At 41.7% G+C, this 26,551-nt stretch overlaps 2 protein-coding genes across 6 annotated transcripts in view; one reads left to right on the forward strand and one right to left on the reverse strand.

Moving 5' to 3' along the window:
* mepceb (methylphosphate capping enzyme b) overlaps positions 1-16,418 on the reverse strand; it is a 37,315-nt gene extending 20,897 nt beyond the window's left edge. For 2 of the 5 annotated variants that reach the window (XR_005708480.1, XM_040140739.1), the window contains exons 1-8: positions 15,911-16,411; positions 13,579-13,988; positions 11,094-11,425; positions 10,094-10,391; positions 9,362-10,010; positions 7,300-7,512; positions 7,083-7,191; positions 6,170-6,260 (exon numbers count right to left, since the gene is read on the reverse strand). Coding sequence is in view for 4 of the 5 variants with exons in the window: in XM_040140739.1 (XP_039996673.1) it covers positions 6,208-6,260; positions 7,083-7,191; positions 7,300-7,512; positions 9,362-10,010; positions 10,094-10,391; positions 11,094-11,425; positions 13,579-13,952 (2,028 nt within the window). In the remaining variant the exon portion in view is untranslated. Of the gene's footprint in view, positions 1-3,489; positions 3,600-5,615; positions 6,261-7,082; positions 7,192-7,299; positions 7,513-9,361; positions 10,011-10,093; positions 10,392-11,093; positions 11,426-13,578; positions 13,989-15,910 lie in introns of those variants that run through there. The other 3 variants (XM_040140740.1, XM_040140741.1, XM_040140738.1) reach the window with 3 other exon arrangements.
* A 4,389-nt stretch (positions 16,419-20,807) lies between these two features.
* The window catches only part of dlg4b (discs, large homolog 4b (Drosophila)), a 32,334-nt gene continuing 26,590 nt past the window's right edge, over positions 20,808-26,551 (forward strand). The window contains 3 exon segments of the mRNA XM_040140737.1: positions 20,808-20,818; positions 20,820-20,848; positions 24,540-24,659. Coding sequence (XP_039996671.1) covers positions 20,808-20,818; positions 20,820-20,848; positions 24,540-24,659 — 160 coding nt within the window.

Raw genomic sequence — 26,551 nt, forward strand, 5'->3', positions numbered from 1 at the left:
GCTAACCTTACTCTAACCTCACCCTAACCTCACCCTAACCTTACGCTAACCTCACACTAACCTTACCCTAACCTCACGCTAACCTTACCCTAACCTTACGCTAATCTCACCCTAACCTTACGCTAACCTTACTCTAACCTCACACTAACCTTACCCTAACCTCACACTAACCTCACCCTAACCTCACTCTAACCTCACCCTAACCTCACCCTAACCTCACGCTAACCTCACCCTAACCTCACACTAACCTCACCCTAACCTCACACTAACCTTACTCTAACCTCACCCTAACCTTACAGTAATGTTTCCCTAATCTCACTCAAACGTTACCCTAACCTTATTCTAATCTCACTCTAACCTCACGCTAACCTTACACTAAACTCACCCTAACCTTACTCTAACCTCACCCTAACCTTACTCTAACCTCACACTAACCTCACCCTAACATCACACTAAACTTAAGCCAAGTTTTAACTCTAAAACATAATGATTTACTTTATGGGGATTTGTTAATGTCCCCAGAAGGAAGTCGAGTCCCCACAATGTGAGTAGAACCAGATTTATGTCCCCACAACATGAGTAATGCAATAACACATACACACACACAAATATTGTGATGTACTAAGAACAAACACTGCGTTTGTGTGTCTGCAGCCTTTCGCCATCATTGATGTCACTCAGCGGAAAACATCCTCCTCCTCTTCCTCCTCTTCATCATCTGTCTCCTCCGAGTCGAGCCAGAGTTCAGAGGTCAGAGGTCACTCAAACACACTATTTTAACCAGGATATCAGAACAGCCCTGTCTCTCTTTGGCTTTAGCCACAACATCTGGTCACTTGAGTTCAGTGTGCAGAACTTCTACTGACTTTTCTCTCAGTTTTAGATTCTCTCTTTGCAAACTGTAAGCACACAAACATCCCATCTAAGGTCTTTTACATTTCATCGGTGGAGCACTTCTTGTTTAATTCTGCCCTGATGAGAAGAAGCTCAGTGAATCTGCTGAGAGTTGAACCTATTACGTGTAAACTTTAGTGACCGGATTTGTAGAGCGAAGCTTCCCCTCAGTTTGATCACAGCAGCAACACACTTGAAATCTGAGGCTGCTCATTGGTCTGACATGCGAGATAATAACACGATGACGTCACAGCACCATGTGACGAATCACCTGCGTGCTGGAATGATAGTTTGTAAAGAAACTGATTTTTACAGGGTCCTCAACAGATGAGAGAACGACATTACCTGGAGAACACGGTAACACACACACACACACACACACACACACACACACTTAAATTACAGCTGTGCAGGAATTAAATTATAAAACATGAAGAAAACTGAAGTGTACCCCACTGTAAACAAGTTAGATGTTAAAGCAGTGGAAGCATCAGCTAAAGTTGAAGTGCCTGAGATATTTGAGGTGATTGTAGTTTTTGTGGATTATCTGATGTAATAGCGGTGGTTTAATAGAGTTGTGAAGTGGGAGCAGTTACTTCAGTTCCCGCTCATTGTTCCCACAGACGATTTCAGTGACTCTCAACTCAACATGAAACTCTCCTGCTTCAATCATCACAACAAAAAAATAACTGTTAGAAAATACCTGATTCTTTTAAAAACACAAGCGGCGATAAGACTGTGGACATAAAAACTGAAGGAGAGAAGTCAACTACGACTCCCAAGGTGCATTACACTGACAAACATCCAATCACAAAGTGTAAAATTCTGTCAGGTGACCCTCTTAACGACAGGCGGAATCTAAAACAACGCTGTTGCGAAAACTGACTTTACAATTTTGCAACTTAAATCAGTTAATTTTTAGAACGTGTTTTGTTTACAAGCAGCTGAGGCTCATGGGTACTGTAGTATTTTTAGCCAGAAACAAAGTGTGTGAGTAATTCAAACTGGTGTCAGAACAGAAATTTGTGTTATGGTTCCAGTAACATTCAGACAGACTGAGGAGCAACCAGCAGCTCCTCACACTCTACGGCTGTTTGCTCCAGTCAGTGACTTACAAAAGGTTCTGTGATTATCGGTATACTGGTTGTCTGTCATATGTCATATCCTGTGTATGATGTCATATCCTGCAGGCTGTGGAGCAGATGGACTCGTCCCAGGAGGTGAGCTGTCAATCAAACCGGACCAATCTGATCATTCTGATGATTTCAGTGTCAGTCACAGTACTGAGAGTGTTAACTGTATATGACTCTCTCAATGTGTGTGTGTGTGTGTGTGTGTGTGTGTGTGTCAGAGCTCGGACATCCTCCAGTCTCCCAGTAACAGCAGCACCGGTCTGTGGCTCAATGAACTGGTTTTACCGGGAGAGAGAGCGGGCGAGCGAGACAGAGAGACAGATGTCGGAGACGACAGCGTGGGGAGCAGAGAGAGCCGACACAGGGTGACATCATTGTGACACGTGACACCACAACACGTCACATGACATCACAACACGTCATTTCAAACTCAGTTATTAACATTTGAGAAACAGCAAAATAGACTGTGGACATTCAGGACTACATTTCCCATAGCGCTTCAGGTTCAGTACTGACATCAGCACACATCAGTACACAAGAAAAGAAACACACACACCACAAAGCAGAAAACAAGACATTAACTTCTATTGGAAAAGGTAGGTACCTGCTTCTGATTGGACGGACGCACTGTCCGTCTTTTTAACAGGAAGGACGGGCTGCTTTCACATGTAAACATGAGCACTACTGGCAATTCAACGTTTGCCGTTGTCGGAGATTATTCTGCTGCCACCGTAGGTCACAGGTGAAGGCATTCAGGGGCAGCTAGATTTATCAGGATTATATCCTCCCACTCTCCAGTCAGAAGCGCTCTCAGGGATTTTCTCTGTCCTCAGTTACAGGTTAAAGGACAGAATTTGTTAAATGCAAGGATTACAGGTGTACTGTCGACAGCGCACAAGACTATCAAGTTCTAGTCAAATACATTAAAATTCCTGTAAGAGCCGGCGCGGCTTCACGTGACGGCAGCAACCCCCAGCTGTTTGGCAGATGGTTCAGTCCGTTTCTGCCGTTAAGACGCCAGGAGACGCCTCTCTCTCGTTTTTACTCGTCATGAATAAATGTCATTGAAACCCGTCACACTCGTGCAGTCTCAACTGGACTAACCGAACACTTCTGGTGCTGACAGACTTTAAACAGACCCTGAAGAAACTCACCAGCCAAGAAGCAAACCACTTGAGTCAGGACCAGTCAGGCCGGAAAATCAGGGGAGCCACTGTTCAACATAGGCTAATAGGATAAATAGAGAAAATAAATATCCATCACATCAGCAAAACAATGTCAAACTTTCTGTCCCCCCCCCCCAACCCCCAGTCTCTGTTGTTGACCCTTCATCACCTCCTGAGTCAACACCGAACCAGAGAAAGCAGTGTGCCGACGGAAGTGGGCGGGGCCATCCCTACGGTGGGTGGAGCTGTCGGAGAAGAGGGCGGGGCCATCGGAGCACAGCTCGGCGCTGGCTTTGCCCGACTGTTGGACGACAGCGTGGAGCAGGAAGACGGGCTGACCTTTGATGTGCCAGACCGCGCCCACCACCACGGTTACCATGGAGACGAGGTGGGGCTAGAGCTGGGTCTGTAACAGAAGCCACGCCCCTTGTGCTGTTGAGAACTATCAATTATTAATCAATTATCTGATTTATAACAACTGAACTTGTTATTTCATCATATAGAAATGTGTTAATCATCTACCAGACTGTGGGAAGAACTGATTATCGTTATTATTGTAGTAGTTGTTATTATCATCAGTAGGTGTGTTTGCATCGAAAGCTTCAATGAGTTTTCACCTTAAGGACCAACAGAAAAATGCCTCTAAAATCTCCCAACTGTAAATTACAAAGACTCATTCACAGTTTCACCTCAGGATCGCGAAACATGACTCCGATAGAGCCGCCAAGCTGCTTGTTGTTACATTTGTAACAAAGAAAAGATTTTTTTAGATTTATATAGCACTCCTCAAAACAAACGTTACAAAGAGCTTTACAACGAAACAACAACTCACTGTCTTTGAGAGGCAGAAGATCTCTGCTCGCCAGATTCCCACCATCGTAACGAACAGAGCAGTACAGGCCACGGACATGAGGGACTATGTGTAAAAATGGCTGCGATTCCTTAACAGTTCATGCAAGATTTTTGTTAAACCCCTTGATTTAAAGCTGAAAGTCTCCACTTCGGTCACATCTTGATGGCTTCGTTTCAAATTCGCTCTGATGGAGTCCGGAGGCAAAATTACGAAAACTGTGTCACTGTCCAAAAACTTATAATTCTGTGGACACTAAAGGCTTTATACTCAGTCAACAACAGCGCCACCATGTGGTCATTTATAAAGCACTTTGGATTTGCTGGCAACTCATTTTGTCTCCAGTTTGTTTCGGTGGGGTTACTCAGGTCCAGACAAACTTCTTCAAACAAACAGCGCCACCATGTGGTCAGTTATACAGCGTATTAACGGAGCTAGAGCTAATTAAGGGGAGACAGAGTTTCCATGGTAACAAAAAGACTGAAGAGGACGTCGGGATGCAAACACACCTGAAGTTTCAGTTATCACATGAAAATTATGTATGAGATGTTTTCGAAACGCACATGTAGTAGGACGCAGCCGCTAATCCTGCCGTCAGGAAAAAGGTTTGATACGCTGTTAGACGATCAAACAGGAACTTGTGTTTGCTGACGTCTTAGAGCTCGTTTCATCCACTGATCCACTGCTTGATTTTCATTGGAATTTTATTTCCCAACGTGTGCAAAAAAAAAAAAAAAAAAACAATGGTCATAATCAAAACTGATTAGCAGAGTTTACAATAAACAAAAAAAGAACATAAATTCAGAGAAAAATGAAAAATGAAAAAAATAACAGATGTGCTGCTGATCAGTCTTTAGAGAAAACAATAAATCAGTGAGCTGTAATGTTTTACTGTGCATTCACATTTATGCTTCGTATGTGTGTGTCAAGTGTTTATTCTGTGTGAATAAAATTAAAAGTTGAGTTTCACAACTTACTGTCATTTTGATTGTATTCAATACAAGGAAATAGTTTCGTTAACACGCATCTTAACCCGTTTTAGCTTGAGCAAACCACTACATTAATTTAAGACAATACAGACACACACTGACTTGTAAATTTAATTATGTTTGAAAATCTATGTAACCTCTTTTAGATTTACTCAGTAACAACTATCCAAACACAGACTAGTCTTTCACTTCTCTATTCATTATTTTCAACTTGATAAATGGAGAAAAAGCAGAGAAAGAGCTTCACTGTTTTAAGCAGAGGCGTTTTTATTAAATTTAAAAAAGGTTTAATTTATTGCTCAAATACCAAATTTCTTTGGACTTTCTAGTGATTACTGGGTATAGTAGTAGTTTAATTGTTACCAAAGTTAATAATGAATCAAGAAAATTCCTTGTAACGTTTTAACTGTTTAAAAATCTACAGTAGAGCTGAAGCAATTCGTTAACTGACAAATTATTCTGCAACTATTTTGATGATCAGTTATTTTAAATTTTTTTTTTTTTTTTTTTTTTTAAAACCAAAAGAATAAGATTTTGGAAACTGAGAATCAGAAACTGAGATGGACGTTTTTAAAAAAAAAAAAAATTTGACATTTATAGACTGAAAAGAAGTAGTAAATAACCGTTAGTTGCAGCTTTAATCTACAAACACAAAGAGAAGGATCAGTAAAGCAGCAGCAGATTAATCTCTTTATTTTGCTCCCCGTCCAAAAAAAAAAAAAAAAAAACAAAACAAACCAAAAAAAAAAAAAAACCTGAAGCAGTGAAACAATGAACCGTTATTTTGAAAAGACGGACCTGTACAGACGTGTCACTTCCTCTCCTCTTCCTCTCTTTAGAATTCAATCAGTACCCAGGACCAGAGGTCACACACTTTGCTTTGGCTTGGTGAGCCTGTGTCGACCAATCACATCAACAGAAACCCTGCTGTCCAATCACATTCTTTTCTGTGATTTAATGTCTTCATTCAGTCGTTAAACAGGCTCGACTGTTCAGCCAATCGCCAGCGACCTTATGGCCAAGAATATAGGGAACGACAGGTGAGCATGTGTTGTCCTGCTTCCACCAATCAGCTCCCTCCTCGCCATCAGTTTAAGGCTGTTGCCATGGAAATGAGAGGATGACGGGCTGCACTACCTTCAGAGAAAGACGTGTCACATCCTGTCCTGGTGACCTCACTTCCTCTGGGCGGGGCCTTTGTGGAAAAGGTAGATCGGCCGCTGGTTAACTGGAAACACACAAACACTTTATTCAGAAATCCTCCTGACTGATGACCACAACTCCCATCATGCACAGCTGGAGGCTATACATGTGACATAAACTGCTTCCATATGGTTCTCATTCAAGCGATCATCGTTAAGATTTTCATGAACTCAAACGTCATTTTAGACACAACTTATGGTCGACAGTTTTTCAGCCATTAAATGTATTTATATTCTGTTATAACTTCCGTTTACAGTAGATTTTATTGTCCACAAACATAAGGGATTCACAAAAACGATGCGCGTACGTACAAATATATTAGAATATTGTCAATAAACAAACTGAGAACCGACATGAGGTTTGTTTGTCTGCACTGTAAACAGTAGTTCTTCTTCTGCTGTGTTTCTGACAAAATTTCTGCACTGTTTGCTGCCCCCCAGTGCTCAACACGTGTCATTTCCATCTGAACTTTGGGAGCTGTTTTATTAAAGCACACCTGCTGTTACTACCTGTAACCACACTGCCCTCCAAAGGCAAAACACAGTAACTACATATTTGGTCGAAACTGAGTTATAACCTGTAAATCTAATAACTACATGACGGCCCTAAAATCCAAAATGCAGTATCTGCACTTTGTCTGTGTAGTAGTGCTGCATTTTGGCTTTGTGTATCTCCCACACAGTTCTTTCTATAATGATGTAAACCTACCCAAATTACAGCGATGAGTTGGCACTTTAACATAGTTTCCATTATTTTATTTTATGTTGAATGTGCTGAAGCTCCAAGTCTGAAGAACAAAAAAGTGTGTCCAAAAACTTCCGGTCTTGACAGTATATAGTACGTTTACCTGTGTCTTTGAGGAGTCTGTATGAGGTGAAGCCCACGCTGTCGGTCAGGTAGGAAGTGAAATGTTCAGGTCTCAGCCTAATACTCCTGTAGTTCCGATACGTCGTTTCCTACAAAACAGATATATTCACAGCAACGATCCTTTAAATCAGGTCACAAAACACAGCGTGAACTGAACCTGGAGCTTTTCTGTGCTTATGTGAGTGTAAGTGTGCTACCGAGGCCCTCTTGCTGTGGCTGTAGCTGCTCCATGGCTGTGGCTCCAGGATGAATAATCCGCCCGGCAACAGGCTCTGATAGGCCCGTTTGAACAGTCTGACCACGCCCACGTCACCCGACTGCAGCTGCACCCATTTGGTGACGCCCATGCACATGATGACGTCATACTGACCCCGCCCTGGCCACGGCTCACACTCTGACACGTAGTCGCCCTGTAGGAGGAGTCATAGCGCTGAGGTCAGAGGTGTCAGGTGACCTCACAGGCCTATTCTGGTTAATCACAACTCGCGGTCCACAGTGTGTTCGTGACTTAAATTTGCTCATAAAAAACCTGAGCTGAAATGACTGAAATGATAAAAAGCGTTTCCTGTTGTAAACACTGTCGTGTCGTGCTGTAGCTGTCGTACGGTTACTTTTACCACAGGCTGCTGATTTTAAGTAGTTTTTTTCTGAATGACATGATGTGATTTTTAAAGTACAATGACAAATCTAGCACTTTTACTTCCTCAGCTACGGCTGCAGCTAACGTTTATTACATCGTCGATTAATCTGCAGATCATTTTTTGATTATTCAATACTCATTTTGTATATAAAAATAAAAACAAATAAAACAGTGACAAAGGCATGTTATAATTTCCCACATCCCAACCTGACGTCTTCACGTGTCTTATTCTGTCCACCTAACAGTCCAGAACCTAAAGATAAACTGTTTTGGGAACATTCTAGGCCAGAAAACAGCAAACAAACGAAGGATTATTCTATGATCAGAACAAGTGCTCATTAATCGTCTGTTGTAGATGCCTACAATGACTGGTCACTCATTTTAAAGCCATCTGCATGTGTTTGTTCTGTCAGAAACAGTAGAGATCATTAAATAATCTGAAACGTCACAACACTAAAATAAAAACAAGTGGACCCTGTTCCAGAAAGCGGGTTTAGTGAAAACTCTGACTTTGTTAAGCCTGAGTTGAGGAAAACTCTGGGTTTTCAGTTAACTCTGAGTGGGGTTACCATGGTAACTCACTCTGTAAATCTAACCTGCTGTCTGGCAGCTTTTCTCCACCAGACCCTGAGTTTCAGTCAACATGGAGACAACTGTCAGGCTGTCAATCAGTGCCCTGCACTGACACATTTACCGTTCATTAATCTCTGCCCAAAAAAAAAAAAAATTAAAAAAAAAATCTGAAGCTTTAGACACACGGGACTCTGATCGATGAAGAATCATTTCTCATGCTGTGATTGGTCGATCTGATGGGACATCCCTATCATGGATATTGATCATATTGGAGATTATGTGATATTTCTTAGTGAAGATGAAAAGACAAACATTTAAAAACTGGACTAAATGTGTCTGAACTGGTTTTAATATTTCATTTACTGTGTTTAAAAATTTTCCTACGTGTTGAAATAAAGTCATTAAACGCTGCAGACGTCTGATAATTTACACTCAGTTTGAACCTCGACGCTTTTTCAACTGAAAATGATCCAAATCACGAGGCTGTTCCTGGGTCAGACCCAGAGGTCACAATCATAGATCCATAAACTTATGTCTCATCTGTTTGATCCACATTTTCATCTTCAGCTGCCGGCGGCACTTTGCTCCCCTCAGGCTGAATAAACATAGTTAAAACATTTCATATGACACTATCTTCCACTGAGGAAATGAAAGTCTGCTGAAGAACGTGGTCTAGTGGACGACACTGAACAAAGAGTAATAGTGTAAATAATTACTGACTCTTTTTCTCAGCTCAGACTCTGTCACTATTGTTGTTTGTAAAGAGAAATGTGCATTAATGTCACAGGTGAATTTTTCTGGCTCCACTGGATTCAAACGGAGGCTCTGCTCTTTAGTTACCCGTTGCCATGGTGAATCGCAGTAGCGGAGCTCCGTTGATAAAGCCCCCCCCCCCATTGACCAGGCGCTTAACTTAGAGTAAAAATACCAAAGGTTGATTGGACTGAGTCTGATCAGCTGAAAACCCTGAGAGGTCAGGTTGAGTCAGAGTTTGTTAAACCTGATTTCTGGAACAGGCCTCTTGACTGTGTCTGACTGAGACTCACCTGGATGAAGGTGATGTTGTTGGGGAACCTTGTCGAGGAGGAGGAGGAGGAGGAGGAGGGAGGGGGGAGGAGGAGAGGAGGAGCAGAGAGAGGACCCCGACTCACCCTGAACGACAGGGGGAAAGAGAGGAGGGACAGAGCCTGCTGGAACTCCTCCATCACCACCTCCTCCTCCTCCTTCTCTTTCTGCTCAATCACCTCCTCTTCATTCTTCTTGTCCCCATCCTCCCTCTCTCCTCCCCCTTTCCTTGTAGGAGAGGAGGAGGAGGGGACCGTTGTTCCTCTCCTCCTCCTCTCCTCCACCACTAGATCATGTGACAGGAAGTGCCTGACGTTGTGTTTGGCAGCGTGGACCAATCTTTCGTCCAGCTCCACTCCCATGATGTGGGCGGGGTCAAACCTTCGGGCGACGCTCAGTGTCATGTGACCAGCGGCGCAGCCCACGTCCAGCACCATCTTGTCTCTGAACCAATTGGCTTCCAGGAGGCAGAGCCGTGGGTCCTCCTCCGCCCCAACCCGCCCCTCCCACCCATTGCCATAGAAACCGTGGTAGCCATAGTAACGGCTGTGGTTGCCGTACTGGTAGCGGCGTTTGTCCTTCTTCTTCCTCTCTGGTGGCTGAGCGGAGCCGGGATGAGGTCCTCCACACCTACAGGGGGCAGCACAGAGGTCATGTGACTGGGGCGTCCACTCCGATTACTATGTTTGAATTGATTCAGGTGTAACACTCACCTGCCAGCTTTAGCCCCTCCCACTAGCGGTGTCTGGAATTTGGTTGTCTGAGGCACGGTTGCCACGGTGACAGCGTTTGCAGCTCCTTCTGCCGACCTTGTCGAGGCGGTGCGTCGCCGTCTCCGTTGGCGTCCTTCACCCTGGCTTCCAGGTTTGTGGGCTTGGCTCGGCGGAGGGTGGGTGTGTCTCCTGGGGAGTATGGGGGGCGGGGCCACGTCATCTCTACAGGTGATGGCAGTGTTGAGTTCACAGGGAAGAGGAGATGCAGAAACACTGCCCTCCGTGGTCAACCGAGGAACTGCAATCATCATATACAGTAACTGTTAACATGTTATTGACAGGTTATTATTGTGTTACTAACAGAAACACTGCCCCCCCCCCACGGTCAACAAAGGACCTGGAGAACGAGCTTAACATCATAATAACTTACTAACATGTTTTTCACAGGTTAATTAACAACAGCATTGTCCAATTCTCGCAGTTAGTTCAAATTTATCAGTTATTAACTGTTATTAACACATTCACAAACAATGGTCAATAGAGGTACTGCAGTCACAAAATCATTTTAATGACCTTTTTCTGTATTAACACATTAAGGCTCAATTAAGAGGTAAACTGTGTTCTGGTAGGTCTTTTCCTCATTTGTTTGCGATCAAATCCACAAGTGGAAACATGGATACTTGTCACAATTATTGATGATAACTTATGTAATTTATCAATCAATAGTTCAAGTTTACGGTATTTATATTGAGGATAGCCACAACACCCAGTGACATACAACCAAACACAAACAAATACAAATACAAACTGACTCTGGACCCAGACCACAAATCAGACGGGAGTAAACAAGAACTAATTGATGAATTGGGTCTGATCAGTGAGATCACAGGTGATCAGACTGAACTTTATCAATCATATCTCAGCACAACATTTTTCTAAAGTTATATTTTCCTGCAGCGTCCTCTAGATGTCATCAAAGATCCAGATGTTCCAGTCTCACCTGTCAGTCCAGCTGTGGAGGGAAACAGTCGAGCTGGTATCACCTCCCTTCCTCCCCCTCCTCCGACTCCTCCGACTCCTCCGACTCCGCCGCCGCCGCCGCCTCCACCTCCGCTGCTTCCGCCGCCTCCGCTGCCACCTCCATGGTGTCTGTTTCTGTGTCTCCTCCTTGGCTTCAGGGGGGACAGTAGGACGCCCCCTCCCCCCTTCCCACCCCCCCCACCTCCCTTCAGGTTCAGGGGATCAGTGATGTCACGGGGAACCAGGATCTCTACAGGGTCTCCGCCCCGTGACGGCAGGGGCGAGCACTTTGGTGTCTCCTGATTGGTTGCTCTGAGAAGGAGAGGGGAGGAGTTCAATGTTCAGATGTAAATTAAAAGTTACGCCAATAAGAAATGTGTGGGTCAGTGCCATAACCCAACCAAGCCAAGAGGCTGTTTTGATCCAGTAACACAACAGTAGAATAAAAATAACAGCAGGTCAAAACAACCCATCGGTACTGGGTCGGTTAACCCAGTACTAGTAAGTATAATATCCGTCCCAGTCTGTTTTTCTAATAGATTATAATTATAATTTGAGTAATTTCTGAAAAACTATCAATGGACATCAGACCTGAAACAACCATCTTTATGAAGTTTAAAATGCTGAGTTTTTGTTTTAATTGTCAGAAATCTGTAAATTCAGTTCTCTGGCTGTTACCGAGCTCATAGTTAAAGGTAAAGGCTAAAAAATAGAACTGAATTAATAAAAAAAAACTCAACATTATAAACATCATAAAGTAGACTCAATGGCACAACTTTCAGCTGTACTCTATTTGTGATATTGAGCTATATAAATCAGACTCCCCTCTGTTCAAAATCCCATTCCATGTCAAATAATTTGTCATTTACTATCTTTTTTTACCGCACATTTTTAATAACGTCTCATCACGTTACAACAACAAAGAAACACATATATTAACGGACTAGTAAACATATTCACACATATCGAAGCAAAAGAAAAACATCGGAATAGCTGGATTCAGGTTTCTGCAGGTTCACCAAGTTAAATTTAAAACTGTTTGACCTTTTTTATTCCACATAGAACGAAATCTAATAGGAGATTCACCATCATACTGACTGAAGTATGAAATTGTGGTGGAAAACCAGTGGGACAATATGGACTGCAAATATTTAATACTGACATCACATTGTTGGCAGTTCTTCCCGACAGTATATAACAATCATTTCTGATAATATAATCATTTAACTACATCTGACCTTGACACAGAGAAGCGGGGGAAAGTGAAAGAGGCTTGTAGTTTGTGTGTATACGGACTTCCGACAGCCAACAACCACATATACATTCATAATTAATGCTAGTGTCTACAGCAGGTAAGAAAAAATATTCAAGACCTTTATTAATGAAATTTAAGACTTTTTAAAATCTTCTAAGGTCTTTTATTGAAGCCACTGAATTCAGTGCTCTTTAAGCCTTTACAAGACCTCCAGACAGCCTGTGATTAAAAACCCACTTTTCCAAGCCAGAAAAAAGGAATTTTCCCATTTCGTTACTTTTCCAGGTTTTATAGAAAATGTGTATCATCTGGTTTTAAGAGGTTACTGGACTGTTACGGGCTGGTTGCTGAAGTGTACGCTGTCCTCAAGGACTGCAAGTAATGATTATCTTCCTATCGATTTATCCGTAAATTCCATTCTTTATTAACTGATCAATTAATCTATAAAATATCAGAAAACTGAGAAAAATCCCTAAAAAGTCCTAGAGCTCAAAATGTCATTCACAGGTATTCAGTTTACTCTCATGTAATACAAGAAAAAGCAGCAAATTCGCATGTTTAAGAAGCTGGAACAATCAAATGTTCGATATGAAAACATTCATTTTCACGATTAATCGATTTCTTGATTCATCATCGCAGCACTACAGTCCCTGAAAATGAGTAACAATATCAGGTCAAAACCTAGTATCTGTTTTTATCTGTCTGCTTCTCTCCTACTCTCTGTGCTCACATATACAGTGTTTTAATGCGGCTGAATTCCCAATAAAGCTGTTCTCATCTACATGTTCTTCTGCTTCTGTTGTCAGAAAACGGAACAAGGATGAAACAGTGACTGAAACGTGGCCCGTTGAGACGACATGTTAACCACTTGTCACTGCCGAGCTGCTGCTCTGCTGCTGAAATCCTGGTTTTAAAACCGAACAGACACATGAGTTAAAGACAACGGCTGTGCTGCGATTTCAGGTGTATTTACCTGTAAAATGATCAGTCAGAGAAAAAGTTAGAAACTCATTCAGGTCTGTGTTAGCTGCCATGTGGTCAGTTGAATGAGTCGTATAGAAAAGTCTGCCTGGGGAGGGAAAGCCCGACCTCACGCTCGCGGGGCAAAACTGGCGACTCTCTTCTACAGAGAGTAGCTAAGATTTGTCCAAAAAGTCGCTGGATTTTTCGCTAAGTGCTTTTGCGAAGAAAAGTCGCTAAAAGGTCTCACCTGTTGACTTCTTCGTCCAATAGCGAGTTGAGGTTCAGAGGGTCGAAAATGTTCCCGCCCAACAAAAAGTGACTTGGTAGCACAGGCTCTGATTGGCTGTCACTGTTGGCACGGCGACGGCGCTTTGCCAGTCCCTTGAAGCCAACGCCCACGGAGTAACGCCTCTTTCCGATTCGCTGGGCGGGGGGAGGCGGGCCAGTGAGGGGGGGCTGGCTGTTGCCAGGTGGCTGGAGGCCATTTTTTGGGCAGAGTTGGCGGGTCTTAGCCAGTTGCGGCTGCTCTGATAGGGTGACGGTAGCAGGGTAGGTGGGGCTGACTTTGATGGGCACCTCGTGAGGGAGGACTGTCTCTTTGTCCAATGACATCCTGATCATCTTCCACCTGTGGACAGGTCAGCCAATCACATTGATCTAGAGAGAGACAGACAGAGGAGGGGTTAGTCTGACTGACAGGAGGCAGAGCCATCAGATTCACCAGCTCATTAAACAACAGAGAGACGACAGACTCGCTTCAATAATTACATTTAGAGCTGAAATGATCAATCAATTAACCATTAGTCGATCAGAAAATAATCACCAACTATTTATATAATTGATTAATTGTAACAGTCTCAGTCACTCTGTAACAGTTGAACAATTGTGGAATGAGTTGTTTTTTTTACTGGGTCATTTTGTGTTAAATTTGAAAAGGTCAGGCTGCAGGTGAAGAGAAAGAGAAAAGGAAAAAAAGGAAAAATAAATGAAAGTAATGTCCAGTATTGCAGTCTTTTTCTCTTCATCTTAATCAGTGATGTTAAATCGTGACTCCAGTGATGAAATAAACCCAAGTCAGACACATTTTAAGTTTTAAATCAAGTTCTTCAGTGGAAACACCGATTCTCCAGCGACACAGTGATTAAATTAAGCTACACTTACCAATTTATTACTAGGTACATCTAGATAAAACTGTGTTCTTAATATTTTGTCAACCTTAATTCATATAAATGGGATGGACAAGTTGCACCTCAAGACTCATTATTTCTGCACATATGTAGACTCAGTGACCACTTTATCAGATAGACCTTTACAGTCCAACAAAGCATCCATCTTTATAAAGTCTATAAGGCTCAGTTTGTGGTGACGTTGGCAGAAATGTGTACAACACCATCACTGACTCTGAGCTCAGGGGAACTGAACTGACACAAACTGAACATTATAGGATCAAGACAGTTGATTTTATGGCAGAATTGTTGTACTGTATTAGACCGTACAGGTGCACACAGTAAAGAGGAAACCGAGTTAGGGCTGCAACTAATGATTATTTACATGATCAATTAATCTGCCGAGTATTTTCTCCATTATTCGACCAGTTTCTTGGGCTATAAAGTCTCAGAAAATGGCAAAACATGTCCATCACAGTCTCCCCGAGTCCAAGGTAACATCTACGAGGTTCTGTTTTGTCCCAACAACAGTCCACAACCCAAAGAGATTCAGTTTGCAATGATGTAAAACAGGGAAAAACTAAAAATCCTCATTCTGGAGAATCATAGAAAGGGAACATTTTTGGCATTTTTGTTTGACAAATTATGCAAGGGATTAAACGATGATTAAAATAGTTGCAGATGAATTTCCTGTTGATTGACTAATCGATGAATCCACTAATTCTTGTTTCAATCCAGTCAGAAGATCCGACCGTCGGTCCAGAACAGTTTTGTGTAGGTTAAGTCACAAAACAGATGGAGAGCAGTCTCGTCACGTTTTGCTAAAAATCACATGCACTGTCCAGGTCTAGTTTATATCCAGATAAAACATTTTCACTGTTCCATCCAGCTCTTTTTACAGCAGCTGCACAGCTGTTTGACTAACAATCTGCTACAAATAAGTTTATAATATAATATGAACGTATCATACATAATAACATAATGATAACCAACGTAGAACTCTGAATGAACTCTGCCCTGAGTGTACATTTGCACGCTGCACAAAACATGTATAGAGGACATACCTAAGGGATCAGTAGAAGAAACATATTTCTGCTAAACCAAATGTCTGTTTGCCATACTCTCCTTTAACCTTTAACCTTGTTTCTTGTGAGTCAGTGGATAACTTAAAGCTCCTGATAAAACAAGTGACTGAACTGTTCATCTGACAGATGGGACCAGTGGTGAGGGGTCACAGGTGAATGTCACCGTGTTCAAAGGGACCAGTGTTTGACAGGGACCTGATTTCCTCATTTTCAAGGTAGCAAGAGAAGAAGCCAAACAAAAACGTGTTTACAGAGCTGTACCAACTCACAAACTTATCATTGTCACCTATATATCGGCATCAATCAATGTGAAGTCAATCTTACTCACCCTCCTGCAGGATTCTGCACCAGTCCACTTGTTGTCGTCCTCAAACCCCCCACCTTTGTTTCCAATATTATCACACACTCTCACTCAAAGTGTGTGACAGAAATAGATCTGTTTGTGTGTGTGTCGTGGATAAGCCCTCCCCCCATATCCTAAAAACCCGTCCTAGCCCCGCCCCTGCCGCCGACTCCACCAATCCCGGAGCGCCGTCATGAATAATTAAAACCAACCGTAAGAAACGACCAGGTAAACAGTTAGCTTCTCAAGCTAGCCACCTCCGGCTAACTTGCAGGAAGCAGTTAGCATGGAGCTAACACACACACTAACACACCCCCTAAAGAAAAACAACTACCAAAACATCCCCGAAAACCCCCTCCGTGCGTGAAAACAAGCCCCCACCGAGCCTTCTGTGCATGTGAGTGCGTGTGTTAGTGTGCGTGTGCAAGTTGATGAGTCCTTACTTCAACTAATTCAAACGCGTTTAATTATGGCTAGCTGCTAACTGTTAGCTATTCAACCCAAGCCCGCGCTTTTATACGCCAGCCACGGAACCACGTGAGCGACTATAGAGTGGGCCAGTCGCGTGCCGAGCTAAGCTCCGGCCTCTCCCGCTTTGCGACCAATCAGACCCGAAAGGTCGTCTGATTGGTCGCTGCTCGGGGAGGCGGGAGAATAGCCCGAACAGCGAGGCGGCCTGAGCGGTGCCTGACTGGAAATACGAACACAGCTGAGAAATAATCGATTTAACGGATAAATAAGAATAAATAAATAAATAAATAAAGGCTTATCGGGAATTATTTAGCAGCTGCGGATACTATCACACGCAAGTCTTAACCCCAGACGTTTGAATTTTAGCCTCTTTGAGCTCCGCATAGAGCGGGTACTCACTCACCCGTCCGCCCATTAGCTTTTTGACTTTTTTGGCCTGGTTTCGGTTTTGGAGGTAAAACAAACTTCCTGGCTGCTGTACATCTGCTCCAACAAGACCTACCAACCTAATTCTTTATTGTATTAAAGGATCAATTTAAGAATAAGTAACTATCTGATTTTATAGTCCACCAACACTAATAGACCTTTTTACGAGTTTAAGGGAAAAGTAGATTATTTATTTTCCAGAGTGAACCGTTATTAGTATGTTGATTTAAGATGGCATAAACTCAAAGTTTGTGTTTTACATCAACTTATTGTATAACTTGTTGACCCGGTTTGATGACTTGTCATTTATACAAACCAAACTTTACACCTAACGTTTCCCCGCCACGCTCCAACAACCACATACAAGTCATGGGAGTATTGAGAGGTACTGTACACTTAAACATGTTTTTTGAGCTGTAAACATGTAAATTGGTTACAGTGGCAATCCTGAAGATTTTCATTGCAGAAATGTTTCTTACGTTAGTCTCTGTCGCTGAATGAGGTAACACAACGGTGACTGAGCCTATGGCCACCGATGAAAGTAGTGTAATATGAATATATTTGCAGTTTTATGAACTGAGTGTCTGTGGAGACATTCCTGGAAAGAAAATGCTGTATTAAGTTACTGCTAATGCAACCCGAACATTTCCTGCTGCTGCGGCTTCACATTAAAAGCATTTACCTGGAGAAACACAAGTTGACTTTAGTTATGAAAGAGTCACAGGAAATGTCATTTGTGCGTCAGCGTTAATGTTTTCGCCACCCAAGGTGGGCAAAGACCTGCCCATGCCCTGCCTCTTCTGCTACCTCAGGTGTCTCAGGTGAGCTCAGCACTTACCGCTATGCGTCTACAAAACAAGACAACGGTCATCTTGGGCATTTCTGGACAGCGGATCAGTTTGAAATATTGGCTGGCTTTTTTCCTGCGGGCGGAGATAAGAACTCGACGTGGAGGTATAAAGTCTGTGGGTTAGCTGCGGGCCACAACCTGAACCCTGTCTGTCAGCCTGTATTCATCCACGTCCAGTCAAACTGTCCGACTAAAAGTTGCTGAACCAGCTGTGATCAGCTCCTGTTTGCAGTGTAGCCATGGACGTACAGACAACCTTCACTGGATCACTGTGATACTGAAGCCAAAACAGGAGGATTCTGAATGAAATTCTGCAGCCTCTTTTTCCTCTGGTTTCTAAGATTCAGCATCATCATCGATAAAGCACCAGTAGAGACCTTCATCAGACTGTTGGACTTTACTGATGTTAAATTCTCCATCAGGTCCAGATCCAATGCCGTCACTATTCCTGAGGAAAGGAGCCTCGATTCTGTTGTTTATTTTTAGTTCCCACAGTGCAGAATGACATCACTTCCTGTCATCACAGGAAGTACAGGCATCTCCAGAATAACCCGATCACCTGAACAACAGAGACACAGACAGAACCATATGCAGACAGAGTTACATCAACAGACCTGAGCCATATACAAGTAAACTGTTGCAGCACACTGGATGAAACCAGTTACACTGATGTTGATGGTGACCTGGTCGCTCCTCTGTCCAGAACTGGTCAGACAGACACATGGAAAGACAGACAGACAGGCGGATGGACAGCAGCAGCAGCAGCAGCAGAGACACACCTGCAACAGGAGGACAGAGGTCAGTCAAGGTCAGGGGTTACTAAAGGTCAGAGGTCTTATTCTCCTCCCAAGTGGCCTGTGTCAGACGCGACTCTGTCAGACGCGACTCGGTTTCTGGTCTGGGAGTGATCCACGAAGCCTTTTAGTTCTAAAAGCAGCTCCTCGGTCTGAGAGGAGTTTGAGGTCCAGAGGATCCTGGGTTGTGCTGCAGTCAGTGTGCCTCGTCACATCAGTGTCTGTAAAAACCCGATGATAATGAAAATCTCAAACCAAATTTCCATGGATTCATTTTGAGAGCAGAGACGACAGGTTACACTGGAGGGAAGCAGTTTTCAGTGCTACGTGAAGAACTTCCACATCGAAGTCTGATGATTTGTTTTGTCAGATCTTTACATTTCCTTTTTCTTTAAAAAACATTTCCTCACTGAAAGTTGCTCGCAGGAGTTTTGTGCGAGGCTTGGAACTTCATCACCGGTTAGGAAGACTCCTAGTGGTGAAGTAAATCCCTTGTGAATACGGCCCTGGAGGGGCCTAAAGGTCAGAGGTCAACCCTCAGTTTGATTGTTGGCCATAATCAGATGACAGTAAAGGAGAGGCGAGACACAGCAGAGCTGTTGGGTTCGGACCCGACGGAGAAGATTTTCAGTCACATTGAAGTCAAAGGTTCTCTAGAAAAAAAAAAAAAAAACACGTCATAGAAATATTATTTTCTACATTTATATGAATTTACGTCATGCAGCAAATAATATGATCACAGATGATTAGTACAATAGGAGTTAGTTTGTTATCCTGCTTTCCCACCACCAAAAACATGACACACACATTTCTTTGATTAGTTATGATCCTCTATAAAAGCATTTCAACCTACCGTTTCCAGTGGAAACAACGATGATGATCCAACCACAGACTGTTTAGGAGAATTATCTGTAAACACAAACAGCTGAAAGGCCTTTTTTTTGAGCAGCAAATGAAGAGGAGTGGGAGAACTGCAGGCAACAGACTGTCTGAATACTTCTTCTCAGCCCCAACAACCTCCAGCAAGAGGACCGGGCAGGTTGGATGTTGCCTGGGAGGCGAAGCTGTGAGGGCCCAGCGAAACAGTTTGACTAAATGGAAACAGACACTGAATAAAAAAAACGCTTCTAGCCCACAGCTAAGTCACCAACTCCATGTCAACATAAGGATCATGGGAACTGTAGTTTCACACTGTGGTGGAAAGAGTGAGGGACAGGAAATCCTTCATTTCTTCTCACCCGTGTCGTGTTTACTCACCATCTGCAGCCCCGGGTCTAACTCCTGTCCGGCGTCGTCTTGTTGACGTTATTGAGCTCATATCCTGTACTTGATCGTTCTGGACTCTGAGGCGGTTTCATAGCGTTTTAGTGACGGGCGGCCACCTTGACCTCCCAGAGATCTCTGACTATGCTGGTTCCGCTGAGAGTCGGGAAACAAATGGTGGAGATGGTGATGAGATGTGGAGGAAAGAGTTTTACTTTCAGCCTTTTCTGTGAAAATCTCAAGCAGAGGATAATACACACACGGCAGTAAAATTAGAGTCGACTCCAGATTTACCAACAGGAACAGGAGCAGCAGTTAAAAATAAAAAACAGGCCCCTCAGATGATAGGTGACCATTTCCACCTTTTGCACTTTGAGCTTTTCCCCACAGGGAGGCGCTATAGACATTTAACTAACATGTATGCAATGCTGTCTTCCTGCTGTTTGTCTCCATCAATAATCCTTTATTGGTTTAATATTGACTATAACAATTCTTAATAACCTGATACACTTTAAGTGGAGTTTTGAACTTATGGTTTTATTTTTATATAAGTTTTGATAATATGTGTTAAATATGTTCTAACATCTATTATTTTACTCACTTAAATATATCTTCTGATTTTTTTCACCTTTTCTGTCTATTTTGATAATCATTTCCTTGTAATTGTCTTATTTATTATTTAACCCCCCCCTTAATCTTCCTTTCATTTTTTACTCAGACACATATTTGAAATTTGACTTATAGATGAAATAATCAGTGTGTGATTGTTGACTGATCAGAAGTAGAAACATTCCTGTTCTTTACTTTAACAGAGCTGTCAATCAAATGGAGGCCGAGGGCATCGTCCAATCATGGGGTCTGATATATATATATATATATATATATATATATACACATATATATATATATATATATATATATATATATATATATATATATATATATATATATATATATATATACACACATATATATATATATATATATATATGATCTGTGTGGACCGAGGGGAGTGGTGGGATTAAGACTGCATTACCCAGCATGCCCTGTGTGTTTGTAAAATCCCTAAAGAGGATTAATGTGGATCAGACAGAGACGACATGCCACTGAAAAGAGAAGGTGAGACGTTTTTATAAACATGATATCACCACTTCTCAGAGTGTGTTTGTTTGTGCACAAAGTGTGTGTTTCTTACTGTGAATGTGTATATATATATATATATATATATATATGCGTGTATTTCTTGTGTGTGTTTGTGTGTCCACTCTTTATTTTGTCCTTCACATTCTCAGCCTCTTCTTCCTCTTTAGTTCCCTTCATTTCCTCTCTCGTTGTCAGTAAAATTTTTCTCCTGCCTTTTCTCTGAGTCGCCACCTTCTGACCTTTGACCTCTGACTGTCATAACTGCTGTTACAGTGGGATCACCGAATTTGCCTTCTTTTTATTGGTTTTACCCCAGTGTCGTGTGTTGCTCTGGCTCCGTCATGTGACCTGTGCTCTCCTGTAGTACTGATCACTAATACTGCTGCTACCACTGGTTACGTATTAATACTGCTGTTACTGACGCTGACAATACTCTGGACCTCAGAGCAGCAGTGGAAATAACCTCAGTTATCAGCTTTTTAAGTGACTATTGAAGTTGATCCAACACATTAACCTTCAGTCTCGTGCTTTTGAATAAAGTGAGAAAGGTTGTGCTAACTGGTCTTTTTTATTTGAAGAATGAAGAAAAAAGTATTTCACTGCATGTTTACTTTATTCTTTATATCCTATATGAGATAAACTGTTTCTGTTAACACAGTGTAGATACATATATTATGATATTTTAATAATCCCTTTGAGGACCGTGCGGTGGCTTTTTGGACTGAACTCACCGAAGGAAGTTGTTTAGAGACACGGAGTTTATTCACATATGTGAATTTTCCAGCATAAATTGCATTAAGGTTAAAAATCCTTATTTTTTCTGATTTTTAAAAACGGGTACGTGATGGAAGTTTTCTTTGTGTCTTTGTAACAGCAGAGGAGTCAGATGTTTATCTGACCCAAATGAAAACGAACTGTAACTTCCTGCACCCTTATAATGAGAATAACAATATCAATAAAGTTTATTTATTGAGCACTTGTTATGACCGAGTCTTACAGTCACTCCAACTCTGAGTTGACAGAAGTAAAATTTGGATAAATTCAAAGCCAAAACTTGAGGGATTCAGTTAAATCGTTGAATTCAAAATTTTATTGAAGTTTGTTGCCTTGAAATTTTGATAATGTTCTGAACTTTTTACTTAGAGAGTGCGGAAAAACCAAATTATTATTTAAAGCAGAGAATTTTTATAGGTCTTAAAACATGTCTGCAGGAAATCTGTGAGATCTTTGTGTGCACCAAGAGAATAAAATCTGTTTAGTAAACCAGGAGACATTGTAAATGAGCTGATTGTCTTCTCATGTGAGATCCGTCTGTCATTTCTTTTTCTTGAGTTGAGGATAAAAAAAGGGTTAAAAAAAAACAAAACAGCACTATATTCCCGTATTTTCAGTTTTCATCCGAGCCAAATGTGGGCAGCAATCATCCAGAAAGGTCATATACTGTACAAACCATGGAAGCCCATTTCCCTCAACCAGAGAAAGAAAGAACAGATGAAACGTTGGAAATGATGAACTAGAAACACTAGAATTAAATCAGAAGGATGAGATCACTCATTATTCAGTGGATCAGCTGATCCACTCAGAAATTCAACTGAGTTTACACACAGTACAGCCTCTAAAAATTTGTGAGACGAGACAAGTGAGACTTCGCTGTTTTCATGTTGTCATGTTGCAGCCTGATGCTAAAATTGTTTAAATTTATTTTCCCCCATCAATCTACAGTCAATAGCCCATTTTTTTCTAAATTTATTGAAAAGGAAAAACTGAAATACCACATTGACATAAGTATTCAGACACTTTACTATGACACTTGACATTTAGCTCAGCTGCCTCCCGTTTCTCTCGATCATCTCTGAGATGTTTTACACCTTGATTGGAGTCCACCTGTGCTTAATTCAACTGACTGGACATGATTTGGAAAGGCACACACCTGTTTATTGAAAGTCTTAAAGCTGACAATGCATATTAGAGCAAAAACCAAGCCCTGAGGTTGAAGGACCTGCCTGCAGAGCTCAGAGACAGGATTGTGTCAAGGCACAGATCTGCTGCATTGAAGGTTCCCAGGAAAACAGTGGCCTCCATAGTTCTGCATTGGAAGAAGTGTGGAAAAACCAGGACTCTTCCTAGAGATGGCCACCCAGCCAAACTGAGCAGATCAAGACTCTGCAGCTCCAAGGGCAGAAATACCCTCAGAAAGTGACAGGAAGAGAGAGGAGAGAGACGAGGAAGGACAAAACTACGTGAGAGAGAAGAAGACAAGTTAGTAACACGCATTGATGCCATATGAGTGCGTACAGATGGAGAGGAAGAGGAGGAGAGAAGAACCTGGTGCATCATGGGAAATCACCAGGCAGTCTAGGCCTATAGAAGCATAACTAGGGGATGGTTCAAGACCAGCCTGAGCTGGACCTAACTGTAAGCTTTATCAAGAAGGAAGGTTTGAAGCCGACTCTTAAACCCGGAGAGGGTGTCTGCCTCCTGGACCCAAATGGGAAGATGGTTCCACAGAGGAGGATCCTGATAACTGAAAGCTCTGCCCCCCGTTCTACTCCTGGAGACTCTAGGAACCACAAGGAAGCCTGAGTTCTGGGAGCACAGGGTTCTACTGGGGTAATAGTTGCTATGAGCTCTTTCAGATGTGATGGTTCCTGACCATTAAGGGCTTTGTAGGTGAGGAGGAGGATTTTAAATTCTGTTCTGGATTTTACAGGGAGCCAATGCAGAGAAGCTAACACAGGAGAAAGAGATATCAGAGATATCCTTAATGAAAACGTGGTCCAGAGTGCTCAGGACCTAAGACTGGGCCAAAAGTTCACCTTAAGCACACAGCCAAGACAATGCAGGAGGGGGTTATTGACAACCCTTTGAATCTCCTTGATTGACCCAGCCAGAGCCCTGACTTGAACCCAATCAAACATCTCTGGAGAGACCTAAACATGGCTGTCCCCATCCAACCTGACAGAGCTTGAGAGGATCTGGAGAGAAGAACGGCAGAAAATCCCCAAATCCAGGTTTGCAGAGCTTGTCCCATCAAACCCCAGAAGACTTGAGGCTGTAATCGCTGCCAAAGGTGCTTCAACTAACTACTGAGTAAAGTGTCTGAATGCTTATGTCAATGTGATATTTCAGTTTTTCCTTTTTAATTCCTTTGCAAAAGTTTCTAAAATTCTGTTTTCTCTTTGTCATCACGGGGTATTGACTGTAGATTAATGAGGGGAAAATGAATTTAAACAATTTTAGCATAAAGCTGCAACATAACAATGATATAATAAAGTGAAGGGTCTGAACGGTTCCTGAAGGAACTGTGACTCTGTACTGAATGAAATGGTGCTGACAACAAAAACGGTCCAGCACAGACAAAATACAAAGAAGCTCAGAGAGATATTGTTAATGACTGTTAGCTTGTTAGCGGTTAGCTCTGAGAGTAGCCTTCAGGTTTCTAGAACCAAACATTTCATGAAGAGGTAACGTTCTCATGTCATTACTTAGTTCTCCCTCTGTGGACCAGCTGACAGACACCAACACATTACTAGAGCACAGACATGAAGGAATCCATGATACCGATTCAGTGTCTGACTCTAAAGTCCAGTGGAGTCCAGTAGGGTCCAGTAGGGTCCTGTAGGGTCCAGTATAGTCCAGTAAAGCCTGTGTTGGTTGCTCCCCTCAGATACAGAGCGCGCTCTGCAGGTGATGGAGGCCTGTCAGGCCGGAGCTGCTGAAGGGGTCAAAGGTCGCGCAGAGAAACTGCTCAACATCTTCCAGAGTGACTTGTTCCAGGCTCTGCTGGGTAACACGCATGTTCACATGTTACGTACATACACGTTAACCACACGTTAAACACACACGTTAAACACGAACGTTGTGTTTTCAGGCCACTGAATATGAGCACACAGACTGACAGGACCTCGTGTCTGACTAACAGTATTAACAGTTCGCTAACAGTAGCTAACATTTAACCAAACATTAGCTGATGGATGAATCAGTTCCTGGTGTTTTTAATCAGCAGCATAGCAGCAGCTAACACCAGCTGCTTGACTAACAATACTTGATACCAGCTGAAATAGTAAAGGATGACCGATTTACCTCATGTTAGCTCAAGAAACAGCAGTAATCTTTAGCTAACAGTAACTGCAAACTACACTCTTGCCTGACACAGATTTAAAAACATTGTCTTCACCCCAACATTACTGCTGTGGCATCTCACTTTTACACCACACAATAATATGATGTGTGAAAAGGAGTTTAACACATACACATGTCATCAAAATGTCACAAATAACACAGCAGAGTGAAACACTTGATTCTACTGTAAAATGTAAAAACAGCACGTTAACAGTCCACGTGAAATCCTCGTACTATCAAATCCATACAATACATATCATGTAAAACCAACAATAAAATCACTCCAAATCAGACCATCAACGGGGAAAAAAAGTAGTTATTACTTTATCTTTTTTCAATTTTACTGATAACTTATTCCAATTTCTTGCACCACAGATTCTTTATAAGCACTTTCTGCCAGGAAATCTGACCAGGAGATCCTGCAGAACCTGCTATATGTTGAAAATATAGTCATCAAATGTAAAGATAAAGGTTATAACCTCAAAACACTTGTAACTATCAAGCTTAACACGATCAGACCTGTTTGAAAAGATGCTGCTACATTAATTAACTTTTGAAAAAATGAAAGCAACATTAGGACGTTTGTTGTTACAATTTATTATGTTCTTATGAAAAAAGTTTGTTTTAACGAGATACATTGGTTTGTGAAATAATGAGGAAGATTTGTGATATAACATCATAAAGTCATTTGTTGTTATAACAAGAAAAGTTACTTGTAAAGTAGAGTAAATTGGTATCTAGTCATAATGAGAACATTTGTCATAATAACATGAAAAGTGTATATGTTGATTTAATGTGAAGAGGATGTTTTAGAAAAAGTTTCTCATTACAAGGATAAACTGAGTAAATAGTTCTTGTCATGGTGGCAGCAACACACTGCCATGTCTATGTGATCATGTGTAAGTGAAAAAAAACGAGTTTCTCTCTAAGTACACTATGGAAGTAAATGTTACGTTACTTACGATATATGCACATGTACATTCATATATATAGTAAATATATATACGTGTGTGTGTGTGTGTGTGTGTGTGTGTGTGTGTGTGTGTATGTATATATATATATATATATATATATATATATATATATATATATATATATATATATTATACATACATATGTGTGTGTGCATATTCCAGAAATGAAACATTACAATAGAACAACAAAACTATAACTATTATACTGTATGTCTATCCTCAAAATCCTCTTTATAAGCGAATGTCATCAATTTAAGAAAAGACATAAAGTATCACTGCTTTAGTATTGAACTGTATACTTAAGTATAATTTGGAAGTACTTTACTCAAGTATTTAATTTCATTCCTTTACTTCAGTAAAAGTACTAATACCACACTGAAGACTCCAGTGTTACTCAAGTATAATCAGGAAAATGTACTCAAAGTATGAAAAGTAAAAGTATTCATAATACAGAAAAATGGCCCCAGTGACTGCTATATTATTATGTATCATATTATATATAATGTGTAAGCAGCATTTCATGTTGTGGTTGGTGGAAGTGGTGGATCAATATGCTGACCGGTTTCTTGGTTAATCAACTGGT

The sequence above is a fragment of the Xiphias gladius genome, chromosome 12 (genome assembly GCF_016859285.1).
Source record: "Xiphias gladius isolate SHS-SW01 ecotype Sanya breed wild chromosome 12, ASM1685928v1, whole genome shotgun sequence".
Taxonomy (NCBI): Eukaryota; Metazoa; Chordata; class Actinopteri; order Istiophoriformes; family Xiphiidae; genus Xiphias; species Xiphias gladius.